The sequence below is a fragment of the Capra hircus genome, chromosome 25 (assembly GCF_001704415.2).
Source record: "Capra hircus breed San Clemente chromosome 25, ASM170441v1, whole genome shotgun sequence".
Taxonomy (NCBI): domain Eukaryota; kingdom Metazoa; phylum Chordata; class Mammalia; order Artiodactyla; family Bovidae; genus Capra; species Capra hircus.
This window is the reverse complement of record NC_030832.1, coordinates 36822424-36835623: the sequence shown is the minus strand read 5'-3', so window position 1 is coordinate 36835623 and position 13200 is coordinate 36822424. Positions and strand designations below refer to the sequence as shown.

Genomic DNA, 13200 nt, shown 5'->3' with positions numbered 1-13200 from the left:
ATAAGGGGAGCAAAGCTGCATGGTAGCCACCATTGTGGGCAGAGGGATTGAAACTTGTCTCAGACAGAGACAGACCCTCAAACGCCACATCTCATGGGTACAGAAAGTTTCACCCAGGAGGGGGTGATTAATAGTGACAGTGATAATGCAGGAATATAGTCCCCGACATGGAAAGATGGTTGTGTCTTTTTTGGGCAGGGGTGCTGCACACATTATGCGGACTTCTCAGGTGCCTCGGTGGTAAAGAATCCGCCTACAGTGCAGGACATGAGGGAAATGGCAGTTTCCATCCCTGGGTTGAAGACCCCCTGGAGGAGGAAATGGCAACCCACTCCAGTATTCTTGCCTGAAAAGTCCCATGGACAGAGGAACCTGGTGGGCTACAGTTCATGGGGTCGCAAAAGTGCTGGACAGAAACGAGCATGCGCACACAGCACAGGTTATGCAGGATCTGACCTGACCAGGGATTAGACCCATCCCCCCTGCAGTGGAAGCACAGAATCTTAACCACTGGACCGCCAGGGAAGTCCCAGTTGTGCCATGTGTGTGTATAAATACACATGGATATATATGGCATATCTATCTATCTATAGCTGCGTCAGGTCTTAGTTGCAAATCACAGGATCTTTGGTCTTCGTTGCAGCATGGAGGATCTTTAATTGCAGCATGTGGCATCTAGTTCCCTGACCAGGGATCCAACCTGGCCCCCTGCATTGGCAGCGCAGAGTCTTAGCCACTGGACCACCAGGGAAGTTCCCATACTTTTAAGAGAAAAAAAAAGAAATCAAGAAATGGTTTACACAGCACAATCCCATTTTTGTTTAAAAATATACAGCTTGTGTATGTATATTTATAAAGGCAACACTGAGGAAGAATGCCCAGCAAGAGTTTAATAGAAGGCGGTGGGGCTTCTTCCAGTGATTTTTAAATGAATTTTTTCTTGACAATATTTTGTAATTTTTCCTATAAACTTTCCTATAATGGCCATAAATTATGTATCTACGTCATCACAATTAAAGTGCTCACAGTCTCAGGAGCACGTGTGCAGGAGAGGCCTTGGGATTTGCCTGCTGGGAGGTCCAGTGCCTTAGGAGAGAAGTCAGATCACAGAAGGTTCAGGCGAGACCAGCTGTAGAAAGAACAAGAAGAGGTCCACCTCAGACTGATTATATAGCCAGTCTTGCTGCCTAAAACACAGAGGTCGGAAGCGGCAAGAGTCGGGTGGAAGTGTTTTTCCAGAGCAGTGTGGCTGTTTTGAAAGATAATGATATGAATTCGTGGAAGGCAGTCCCTCCCTGGAATGGCACAGGGACAGAGAGAGAGGCTCTTTCTTCCCCGAGGCTGGAAGGGGAGAACGAGAGAACGGACAGGCGCAGGCCTGGAGTGAGACCAGGATGCAGACAGCAGGCCCTGGCCTTGGGCAGGAAGCCTGTTTTCCAGGGAGCTGAGAGGAGGAAGCAACAGCTGTGCTAGCACTTCTGTGCTCAGACTGGGTCTGCGGGAGAACCGAGGAGCCATGCTGCCTGTCGGGGGACAGGGCGGCTGTTCTCTGGCCCATCTCCTCCCTCCCCTCGTTTCCCTAGACTGCCCTGAGCCCTTCTGTCACCCTTCTTCAAGCTGCACCCCTAGTCCCTCCGCGTTCCCCACTTAGGAACCCCGCCCTGTGCCCTCAGGTCCATTATCTCCAGCGCCCCATTGCCCTGTGGTGCGGCCTCAACCACTCCCTGGTGCTGAGCCAAGGCTCGGACTTCAGCAAGGAGCTGCTGGGTTGTGGCTGTGGGGCCGGAGGCCGCCTCCCCGGCTGGCCTAAGGGCAGCGCCTCTTTCGTCAAGCTCCACATCAAGGTCAGGCTCCGGCAAGCGGGCAACAGGGGAGGGCCGGAGCCATCGGGCCCAGGGTACTGGAGCTGGGGCTCCCACCGGGACCCAGGGACCCCACTTCCCAGCACCACCCACTTCCCTTTCCAGCAGTGTACCATGGCTCCTGGCTCTCCCCCTGAGCTGATCCTGCTGGCCCTCTCTGACCTCACACGACCCTGGGGCTCAGCCAGCCAGCTCACTTGCTGGCTCTGGGCTGGTCTGAGCGGGAGGAACACAACAGCTGGGGCTTCTGGGGAACCCCATCCTGGGCCCCCCGCCCCGCCTCCCCCACCCCAGCCACACCCTGTCTCCTCTCCCCCAGGTCCCTTTGTGTGCCTGCTCTCTCTGCTCCACCAGAGAGTGCCTCTACATGCTGTCCAGCCACGACATTGAGCACCATCCAGCCTACCGGGACCTACCAGCCAGCAAGGCAGTGGGGACCCCTGAGCCCAGCCTGGGGGCTGGAGCAACCCAGGACCCTGGCGGGGTGGCCTGGGCCTGTGAGGAGTACCTCAGCCAGATCCACAGCTGCCCCACACTGCAGGACCGCATGGAGAAGATGAAGGAGATCGTGGGCTGGATGCCCTTGATGGCCGCACAGAAGGATTTCTTTTGGGAGGCGCTGGATATGCTGCAGAGGGCTGCTGGAGGGGCTGGCCAAGGCCCCCCACCCGCTGAAAGCTGACCCCCTCCTCTCCTAGTCTCACCCCCTGGAGGGAGAGTGTGGCCCTGGGCCAGGGGCTAAGGAGAGGTGGACTGGTAGCAAGGAACACGGTGTGCGCACGCGCGTGGGGAGGGGACGCAGGGGGGTGGGGCCTGCTAGACATGCCAGGGTGGGCAGGGAACGGTTTTGTAAGATGTTCAGGGGGCTGCCCAGGAGGGGCCCCCAACCTGACTATCATGGACGAAAGATTTGATTGACAAATAGAATAAAAGGCTGAATCGAGGCCTGGTTTGGAACCCTGGAGCCTGAGAGGAACCTGGGGGTGGGGGTGGGGGTGCGGTGCAGAGTAGAAGCAGCTCAGGCTGTCAGTTCCTGCATCCATCAGCTTCCTGTCCTCTCCAGCCCCTACTTGGTTCTGCCACTTGGATCCTCCGTCCACCAGACTGAGCAAGTCGCTTCCTTCTGACTCCATCCCTGTGTAGCTAGCCACCCTCCCCCGCCCCCCAACCACTCTCCTCCTGCTTTCCTTCCAGATCTGAGGTTACACGTTTTTCTTTCCCTTACTTTCTACTCCATCCTCCCCTTCCTCCATAAGGAAGACACTCCCTTTGCCCACAGACCATGCCTCCCACCCCCTACCCATACTTCCAAGTATTTGGGAAGGAAGATGGGTAAGCAACATTCTTTCTCTGTGGCCTGGTCTGGCCCCTGGAGGGAGAGGACAGTAAACATTTGAAGTGGAAAATAAGCTGGAGCCAGGGGGTGGTCAGGAAGTGAGTGATTAGAGGTTGGGAGTCCAGAGAAGGACTTCCTCTGGGTGCTGAGGAAGCGGGAATGGGGAGGTGCCCGGGTTGGCTGGAGGGTCCACAGGAAGGACTCCAGGCTGTGCTGGAAGGATGCTCGGGCTCTGGACAGAGCAGGGTTGCTGAAAACATTCCTGGACCGCCTGGATTATGCTGAAGCCTGATGCTCGCTCTGCCCTTCTTTGCTCCACCCCCGCCCCACTAGGTCAGTATTTGTATGTCCTGGGCCTAGAGAGGCCCCTGGACTCGCCACTGTCCCGGCTCTTCTCTCCCTGTCCCGCCTTCCCCGCCGCCCGCCCCACTGGCCAGTCCCCACGCCCACACGCCCTGAGGCAGCCTCATCTGGCACTGATTATCCGCGCTGCTGCCGCTGCTCCTGCCGCCGCACTCAGCCGCTGCCTGTCTTGAAGACCCCAGCACTTTTCTCCACCCCCGCCCCGGCCATGCTGCCTGCTGCCACAGCCTCCCTCTTGGGGCCCCTCCTCACTGCCTGGGCTCTGCTGCTGCCTTTCACCCATGGCCAGACCCCCAACTACACCAGGTAGGTCTCTTGGCACCTTCCAGATGGCTTGAGTGAGTCTCAAATCCCCAATTCCTGGAGGGGGAAGGGGTAATGCCTGTAGATCTGGTGGCTTCTTTCGCTAACACCCCCCACCACCACCACATCTCCCTACCCTTCTCTGGCCCCCAAGTCCTCCTTCCCTGCTGCCAGACCAGTGTTTCCTGTGGGTCACCACTGCTCCCCATTCTTCCGCCCTCTGTCCTCTCCCCATCGATCTAGACCCTTGGCCTCCCCCATGGAACCTGAGAGCACCAACACCTTGAACTTGCCTGGTGGCTGGACACCAGGATTCCAGGAGGGAACTGAAGATGGTGGGGGGGAAGAGGGGAGCGCGAGGGGGAGACTTGAGAGTCAGACACTCAAGCTGTTAGCTGGAAGCGGAGCAGGGCAAAGGTTGGGAGCGCAGGGCCCTGGCTGCCTCATCCCCCACCCCTTCCCAACCACCCCCAACCCATGGCCTCATGTCTGTGTCCACATCTGGAAGTAGTTAGGCGGCTCCTGTCCCTACTGCCAGGCAGGGTTGGGGGGGTAGAGAATGAGGGGAGGATTCCCGGAATTCCTGTTGAGGTGGGGGGTAGGGACTCTGAGGGGCTGGAGGGACAGCCAAGTGGCTGGCCCCGCTTTCCCTGATCCTCTGCTGGAGTGTTTCCCACCGCAGTCCTGTTCGGGCTGGCCGAGGCCGCCTTGGATCCCTTGGGCCTTCCTCCCCCATTCCCCTGGCTCCCTGCTCACCGCCATCCTCATTACCTCCTGGCCTCTCCAGCACTCCCCCACTCACGGCTGACCTCTCTGCTGTTCTCCAGACCCGTGTTCCTGTGCGGAGGGGATGTGACTGGGGAGTCGGGTTACGTGGCAAGTGAGGGTTTCCCCAACCTCTACCCTCCCAATAAGGAGTGCATCTGGACAATAACGGTGAGAAGGCCCTTCCGGCCCCTCTTCCCTCCTCCAAGTGTCTGAGGCCTGGGTCCAGGCAGCCAAAGGCCAGACTGCTAAGGGAATTCCCTCCCCGCCAAGTCCCACCATTTCTCCCTGGGGAAGTCCCAGCCCCCTCCCCTCTGGTCAGTGCCCACAATACCACGTGGCAAGTGACCTCACACCTTTATGCAGAGCCTCCTTGTCCATTCCCACCTTCATCCCCACCCCCTCTGGTCTCTCCACAGACCTCATTTGGGTCTTGGTGCAGTCATGCACCATCAGACTGGCCCTTTTAGGCCCAGTCTTTGTAGGAAACGCTTGAGGGAAAGAGAGGTGCCCTCTGCCTGGTGGTGTTTGGCCTGACTTTGCAGGACCCCGCCCCTGTCCCCACCGTCAGGTCCCTAAGAGCCAGACTGTGTCCCTCTCCTTCCGAGTCTTTGACCTGGAGCAGCACCCCAGCTGCCGGTACGATGCTCTGGAGATCTTTGCCGGGTCTGGAACCTCGGGCCAGCAGCTCGGACGCTTCTGCGGAACCTTCCGACCCGCACCCTTAGTCGCCTCCGGCAACCAGGTGACCCTGAGGATGAGATCCGACGAGGGCACGGGAGGACGAGGCTTCCTGCTCTGGTACAGCGGGCGGGCCACCTCCGGCACTGGTGAGACGCCCCTCACCTCCGCCGCCCCCTCTCCTGGCCCCGCCCCCGGCGCAGGCCCCACCCCAGCCTTAACCTCCACCCCAAGAGCCTGGGGCCCCCATGATCTCCCTTACCCTTCTTCCTCACTAACTGCCCCTTCAGTCCCTCCTCCCCGTCTTCTCTCCCCACTCCCGCTCCCACCCACCCCTCTTCCAGGGCCCCCCCCAGGCGCGAGGCGGAAATGGGTCACCGACCCGCGGGTGGAATGGGCGGCCTGGGGTTACTGGGACGGTGAGTAACGCCCGCCCCCGTCCGCAATCGGGCTCCCTCTGACGGGCGCGGGGGGCACCCCCGGGCTGGGGGACTAGGTTCCCCCCGACCCGGAGCCCCCTACACCCAGCCCGGGGGCTCCCGATTGCGGTCCCATCACCCCCTCCTGGCGGCAGAAGTCTCCTTAAAGTCTTTAAGACGGGGACGTCCCCAGAGGGGCCTCGGGGCTGTGCCCCAATTTGAGGGCACCCTCACAGCAAGGGGACTCTTCCAGCCGTGATGGGGACTTTTCTGCCGGGCCGGGGAGATGGGATCTCCCAGGGGAAGAGGAGCGATGTGGCCTCGGGTCAGGGGGAGGGGCAAGAAGGGAGCGGGTCCAGTTAGTTCCTCCCCCCTCTTCCACCGCCCGCCTGGGCGCCCAGCGGTCCAAAACCTCCCCGAGCCCCGCTCGGCCAAGCCCCATCTCTGCTAACCTTCCCCTCTTCTTTCCTCTCCCTCCTCTCGCCCCCTCCTCCTGAGACCCAGACATCTGAGCTTTCTGCACGGTCTCCTCCAGCTGACGAGGGTCTCCACCGCCCCCCACCCCCACTCCTCTCTCCCCTCCCCAGAGCACCAATTTTGCGGGGGGCGGCTGGAGAAGGCCCAGGGAACCCTGACCACGCCCAACTGGCCCGAGTCCGATTACCCCCCTGGCATCAGCTGTTCCTGGCACATCATCGCGCCCCCGGACCAGGTACTGACCCCCTGCCCCGGTTGCCCTCGGGGACCCGGGCGGCGCCCTCCAGCATGCAGACTGCAAAGATTTATTGAACATCGACAATGTCCCCAGCACTGAGCTTGCCATGGTGGGGAGCACAAACAGACCCAGACCTGCTCGCACCCAAACAAAAAATGTAAAATCACAACTGTGAGGAGCCTTATGAGACCGAGGTACCCGATACTGATGTATAAACTGATTTGTGCGTGTGTGTATGTGGTGGTGACGCTGGAGGTAGATTCTGGGTCTTTTCCTTGAGAATGAACCAGGGCTTGGCCTTGCGGACTGCGGCGATGGAGGGTTGGCGATGGAGGGTTGCGGTGAATATGTGTGTTCCTCCGAGCCGCGGTGTGAATGCATTAAGAGGTGGGTTCCAGGGCCCGCGGGCGATGAGACAGGAGGCCCGGGCGAGCTTCCCGGAGGCGGCGGCTGGGTGAAGGAGGTGAGAACTCCGCACCCTCCCGCCACCCGGGGTCCCCCTGCGCAGCCTCCGCCTCTTCCCCGCCGCCAGGTGATCTCACTGACCTTCGGCAAGTTTGACCTGGAGCCCGACTCCTACTGCCGCTACGACTCGGTCAGCGTCTTCAACGGACCCGTGAGCGACGACGCCAAGCGGCTGGGGAAGTTCTGTGGCGACACAGTCCCGGGGTGAGGGGGCGCCACCTGGGTGGGCGACGGCGTCGAGGCGTCTCTGCAGCCCCAGGTGCGGGAGCCCGGGGTTCCCCGCGGCCGGCGGGAGGGGCGGGGCTTAGCTGAAGCCGCGGGCGGCCTGCGTGTCCGCCCCAAACCGGGTGGGCGGAGCAGGTGGCGGCCCAGGCCGAGGCTTGGCGCCAGGCCTGGGGTCTGCGGATCACGAGGCCAGTGGAGCTTGCGAAATCGAGAAGCTGATGCAGCCAACCGTGGGGCAGAGGTCAAAAGGCCGCCGGCCTGGGCAGGGAGTAGGATGCGCTGCCCGCCTGACGCCTCCCCCATGCCCCGCCGCCCGCAGTTCCATCACCTCCGAAGGGAACGAGCTCCTCGTCCAGTTCGTCTCGGACCTCAGCGTCACGGCCGACGGCTTCTCGGCCTCCTACAGGACCCAGCCTCGGGGCGCCACCGAAGAAGGCCCAGGGGAGGTCGGCCCGGGCCCCAAGCCCGGAGCCGGGCCCAAAGTCAAGCCTGAAGTCCCACCTGAAGAGAAACCCAAAGCTGCACCTAAGGCAGAAGCAACTCCGGTGGGCCCGGGTGAGTCTGGAAAGGGAGAGGAAGCGACACAGGCCTCAGGGAGCTGTATCAGAGTTCCTTCCTGCACCCAGTCATTCATACAGCACCCACGAGTGCTGCCTCTGTGCTGGGATCCAAAGCTGGATAGAGCTCTGAACAAGTTCAAAGCAATGAGGCTTTTGTGGGGAAAGTGCTCCTTCCTCCCTGCTGGGTAGGTTGCCCTCCACTAAGGGTGCGCCCTCCTCCACCAGATGCACCCAGTGTCACCTGCCCAAAGCAGTGCCGGAGGACAGGCACCTTGCAGAGCCACTTCTGTAACAGCGACCTGGGTAAGAAGCCCGTCCCGCAGCTCTACCCTTCCAGCGCCTATAACCGCTCCTCCTGTTCCCAGAGCTCTCCACCAACTTCTGGTTCCAGCCCTGCCCTGGCCTCCAGTTTCACCTCTCCCCCCTCTCTCCCACAGTGGTGACAGGAATGATTAAGTCCATGGTGCGGGGCCCAGGGGAGGGTCTCACAGCAACTGTCAATGTCACTGGTGTTTACAAAACCGGAGGCCTGGACCTGCCCTCTCCACCCACTGACACCCTCCTGAAGTTTTATGTGCCCTGCAAGCAGTGCCCCCCCATGAAGAAAGGTAATGGAGGTGTGGAAATGCAGAGGGACACTGAGCCTCATGCAAACAATGGAGGTGGCAGAACCTGAGGGACTGGGGTGAGGCGATATTTCTGTAAACTTGAGAGTTACACAAATCCTCAATCCCTCCCTCCCCTTCCCTAGGAATCAGTTACCTGCTGATGGGCCAGATGGACAAGAACAGAGGTCCCATCCTTCCTCCAGAGAGCTTCGTGGTTCTCCACCGGCCCACCCAGCACCAGATCCTCACCAACCTCAGCAGGAAGTGCCCCTCCAAGCCTGTTTAGGCTGCAGGGGTCTCAGGCCTGAGCCCAGGCCAACCACCACACCCTGGCCCTAGGGGACCCCTTTCTTATTCAAATAAATGTTTCTAGATTGAGGAAGGGGTCACATTTCTCTTTCTACGGTTTTGGTGCTCTTGGGGGATTTGTTTTCATTCCTTCATTCAACTCAAGGGTTACTACACGAAGAACAGAAGTTGAATCTTGTCACCCCTTTGCCCAAAATTCTCCCATATTCTCCACACACACACAAAATGGCAACTATTAATATGCAGAGATGATGGATATGTAAATTAGCTTGACTGTGGCAATCTTTTCACAATGTATACATATATCAAAATGTCCAGTTGTACATTTTAAATATATACAATTTTTATATGTCAAAGATATCTCAATAAAGCGGTTTTTAAAAAACAAATTAAGGGAATTCCCTGGCGGTCCAGTGGTTAAGACTCTGCACTTTTACTGCCGAGGGCCCGAGTTCAATCCCTGGTCAAGGAATTAAGATCCTATAAGCCACGTGGCACAGTCAAAAAAATAAAATTAAAATAACTCTCCCATAGTTTCCCATTAGTCTCAGCATAGAATCTGAAGTCCTACTATAGGCTCTTAGGCTCTAGGTGTTCTGTGTCCTCTCTCTCACCTCATCTCATCTCTGAGCATTATCTCTCTTTCAGCCTCTTCCATCACACTGGCCCGTTGGCCATTTCTAGTACACATTTGCTTCCAGGTTTTGCTCTTACTGTTCCCTAGATCTGGAATTCTCCTCCACAGACATCTTGTGGTCCACTTCCTAACTTCAATCAGATCTCAGCTCAGAAGTTCATCTTAGTCACTCACTCATTTGTTCATTCCAAATGTCAGGCACTGTTTCAGGTGCCAAAAATACAATAAAACAAAGTCCCAGCTCTTGTGAAGAGAGCACATTCTACCTGAACAGAGATAAACTAAAATAAACAACGAGGTCAAGTAGCTATAGGAGTGCTATGAATGAAGAACACAGAAGCATGGTAAGAGGACAGGCAAAGGGAGATTCTGCATTTGACAGGGTGCACACAGAAGACTTTCAGGTAAGATTAACTTTGTTTTGGTCCACTGCTAACCAAGTGTGTGGCCTGGGGTGACATTCTTCACCTTGCTGTAGTTGTTTCCTCGTCTGAGAGTGGAGTTGACGATTCGGTGGGATGATGTGAGCAGCAGGACTGAGCCATAATTCCCTCTACAAATATGAGTGATTTCAAAGATGAGCTCCGTGCAGTAAGGAATCAAGAGAAGTGCTGTGGGCATAGATCCGAGTCCAACGGGGAGCAACATTCAACTAGTACTGTAGAAAACGGCTTTTGTTGCTGCAGAAGCTCTTAGGAGAGCCTGGGATTGAAGAGGAAAAAGAAAGAGGGCTCTCTTGTGGGATGTGATTGTAGTGATTCGGACAGCCTCAAAAGTGGGGAGGAAGGAACAAAGCCCGACTCCCATCGTCGCCCGGGTCCCTCTCCCTAGCCCGCCGCCCCACTTATTCCAGGGTTAGCGTTCTAGCCCGAGACGCTCGTCAAGTGTTACGTCACTGGGATCAAGCCAATCACCGCTTTAGGCGCACCAATCGGCGAACAGTTAAAGCCGAGTCGAGGCCGCCCGGGCCAATGATAGAAACCGTACGGCGGAAGTGCAGAAACGGTCTCCCGGAAAGATGGCAGCCCTGGTCCGGCCACAGGTTGATTGGCAGGTGCTGTGACCCGAGGTGAGCTTCAGAGCGCGAGCGGCCGTTCGGAGGCGGAAGCCCGACGAGCTCAGGAAGTGATCGGAGGCCCAGATACAGGAGAGCAAGAGGCGGAAAGAGCAGCTCAGGAAGAGGCCGCGGCGGCCGGCGGAATCGGCCCTCGGAGGCAGGGGGCGGGTGCCCCGGGCCGCCCGGAAGGGGCGGGGCTTATGGAGATCAGGAACTAAGACGGAAGACGAGGGCCCGGGCTGGGAGCCGCGAGGGGCCGGGTTTCCCGGGTGGGCGTGACCCTCGAGGGAGGGCTTGGGGGCGGGGCTTAAGGGGACCCGGGGCGCTGCCGGGGGAGAAGGGTTTGGGGGACCTGGGCCTGGTCTGCTGGGGGGCCCTTATCTAGAGGGGTTCTGAGGCGGCGGCGGCGGAATCAGTCCACGCCCTGCGTTACGGTCTCATCCTGTTCCCTTCGCCCCTCTCACCCCTCAGCTTTATACTCCAGGCCCCGTCCCCTGAGCTCTGCCCTCGGATGTTCCACCGCCCAGAGCTTGCATGCGCCGTGGGGCGCCCCAGGACCAGGAGCTGGTGGGTCCGGGGGCTCCTGGGCGGGGGTCCCGGGGCGCCCCTCCTCCCTCGGGACCTGTTGTCCCGGTCCTCGTCTTTCCCCCGGATCTAGTATTCAGGGCGGACCAACGGAGCGGACCCCGGCAGCTGCTGACCCTCTATAACCCCACTGGAGCAGTGCTTCGCTTCCGAGGTGAAGGGGATGGGCGCCTCGTACTCGGGATGTGGGGACTGGCGGCAATAGGCTGGGGAGCTGGGTGGACTGGAGGAGTCAGATGAGTACGGTTGACTGTCCGGCCTTGGCAGAATGGAAGGGTCAAGTCCAGTCCTAGGGTAGAAGGCTGGGGGGACTCCATGGGCGGGGCTTGTGCAGGATTCTCTGAGGCAGTAGTCCATCGATCTCTCTGCCTTTTCCCCCAGTGCTGTGCACAGCACCTGCCAAATACACAGTGTTTGACGCGGAAGGATACGTGAAGCCCCAGTCCTGCATTGACATGTGAGTTGAGAGGGTGGGGAGGCTGACGAAAGCCAGTGGTCGCTGCCAGCTTTGTCTGATTTACCCTGCTGTGACTTAGGTCTCAGAGCTGGTGCTCTTCAGCCTGTTTTTCCCCACCCTCTGTCTGCATCCCTAAGGGGGAGTTTACTGGGAGGGTGGGGCCTGGATTCACTTGGATCACTGCCCCTCAATGGGCCTCTCTCTTTTCTCCCGACCAGTGTGATTCGCCACGTGGCCCCCCATCCCAGGCACTATGATGTCCAGGATCGCTTCCGCATTGAGCTCTCTGAGGAGGGAACAGAGGGCCGAGTGGTGGGGCGCAAGGACATCACCTCGGTTCTGAGGGCCCCAGCGTACCCCCTTGAGCTTCAGGGACAGTCTGACCCAACACCCCACCCAGAGCCTCATTCCTGGACAGCACCATCCACGGCCCAGCCCTTCCCAGAGAGTGAGTTTGGGGATGGGAATTCTTGAGTTCTGTAGGGGGAGGGGACCTAGCATGACCTTAGAGGTGAGTTCGTTTGGAATAGAAGAGGTTTTTTGTTGTGTTGTTGTTCTGGGTTTTTGTGGGGTTTTTGGTGCCCCTTCTGGGCTTGCAGAATCTTAATTCCCGGACCAGGGATGGAACAAGGGGTCCTGGAAGTGAGAGCGCAGAATCCTGACCAGTGGACCGCCAGGGAATTCCCTTCCAGTTCAGCCTTTTGCTTTTTGATAGCAACATTTCTAGAATTTAAGATTTTATATCAGGTTAGGGGAGAAGCAGACTTCGCAGTTTCCTTGGTTTCTGGCCTCCACCTAGAGAGAAAAACTCTGTTTAGCTCTGACTCCAGTACTTCCCATCCTGTGTCAGCTCAGTTCAGTTCAATAAGAAACGCAGGTTGAGCAATTACATACTATGTTGTGTTTTATGGGAGACAGAGGTCCCTGCCTGACACACAGTACACGGGAGCCAGTAATCAAGGCAGAGCTGAAGAGCGGAAAATGATGAGGGACCAGAGGGGAGAGGGTCTCTTGCGCTGTGGGGACAGGGGCTCCAGGGAGAAGAGGACGCTTCCAGTGTCCAATGAAAAGTGGGTACACCTTCCACCTTCAGCCTCCTCCCTGGGCTGAACAGGAGTGGAGGCTGGAGCTCCTGACAGGCCTTGTTCCCCAGACCCTCACCCGCAACTGGCCACCAGCTCCTTCCTCCTCTTCTTGCTGATGGGCACAGTCTCTGTGGCCTTCCTGCTGCTCCCGCTCCAGGATGAACTTGGCAGCCAGCTGCCCCAAATCCTTCACGTCTCCCTGGGACAAAAGTTGGTGGCAGCCTACGTCTTAGGTGAGCCCAGTGGATACAGGCCCAGAGAGAGGAGAGTGGGGGCTGGAAAGAGGGTATGTAGAGCCAGCAGGCTCCACACACGACCTTGCCTTTTTTCTCCCCTCTCCAGGGCTCCTCACCATGGTGTTCCTCCGGACCTGAGCTCTGCTCCACTTCCACACCGCTTCCCCGGGCCAGGACATGGATGCGGATGTGGACGTGAGACAGCCACTGTGATGTTCATAACCTCGTCTCAACTCCTGCTTCCTTCTTCCTGCCCATCTCCCCCCAGACCTAGGGATTTGTTATCTTTTTCCAAGTTGAATCAAATAAATTTGTAAAATTAAACTGAGAAATATGTAAGAAACATGCCCCTTTCTTCCCACATCATTCCTCCAGTTCCTCCTACTCCCACCTGAGGCCCATTGAGGATTTAAAAGACCTAGGTTGAGGCCTGAAGAAGGAAATAGCAACCTGCTCCAGTACTCTTGCCTGGAAGATCCCATGGACAGAGAAGCCTGGTAGGCTGCAATCCATGGGGTCGCTACGAGTCAGA

The 13200-nt window shown here is 58.2% G+C and overlaps 2 protein-coding genes and 1 long non-coding RNA gene across 5 annotated transcripts; 2 read left to right on the top strand and 1 right to left on the bottom strand.

The window, feature by feature from the left end:
* PCOLCE (procollagen C-endopeptidase enhancer) lies at nucleotides 3570–8989 on the top strand. Its single transcript, XM_018040379.1, has 9 exons — nucleotides 3570–3867; nucleotides 4692–4800; nucleotides 5201–5459; nucleotides 6317–6441; nucleotides 6977–7113; nucleotides 7454–7689; nucleotides 7920–7997; nucleotides 8132–8302; nucleotides 8446–8989. The coding sequence occupies exons 1-9, from the start codon at nucleotides 3770–3772 to the stop codon at nucleotides 8586–8588; spliced, it is 1356 nt and encodes a 451-aa protein (XP_017895868.1). The 5' UTR covers nucleotides 3570–3769; the 3' UTR covers nucleotides 8589–8989.
* Nucleotides 8707–10226, bottom strand: LOC108633882. Its single transcript, XR_001917243.1, has 2 exons — nucleotides 10163–10226; nucleotides 8707–9950 (listed from the first exon to the last, which is right to left on the bottom strand). It is a non-coding gene; the product is annotated as an uncharacterized LOC108633882 (long non-coding RNA).
* On the top strand, nucleotides 10236–13000 carry MOSPD3 (motile sperm domain containing 3). 3 transcript variants are annotated; one of them, XM_018040381.1, is made up of 6 exons: nucleotides 10236–10317; nucleotides 10777–11044; nucleotides 11272–11347; nucleotides 11566–11795; nucleotides 12501–12665; nucleotides 12775–13000. In XM_018040381.1, the coding sequence occupies exons 2-6, from the start codon at nucleotides 10840–10842 to the stop codon at nucleotides 12804–12806; spliced, it is 708 nt and encodes a 235-aa protein (XP_017895870.1). In that variant the 5' UTR covers nucleotides 10236–10317; nucleotides 10777–10839; the 3' UTR covers nucleotides 12807–13000. The 3 variants fall into 3 exon arrangements, with proteins under 3 accessions (XP_017895870.1, XP_017895871.1, XP_005698133.2); XM_018040382.1 differs by lacking the exon at nucleotides 10236–10317 and adding an exon at nucleotides 10337–10574; XM_005698076.3 differs by lacking the exon at nucleotides 10236–10317 and having other exon boundaries at nucleotides 10545–11044.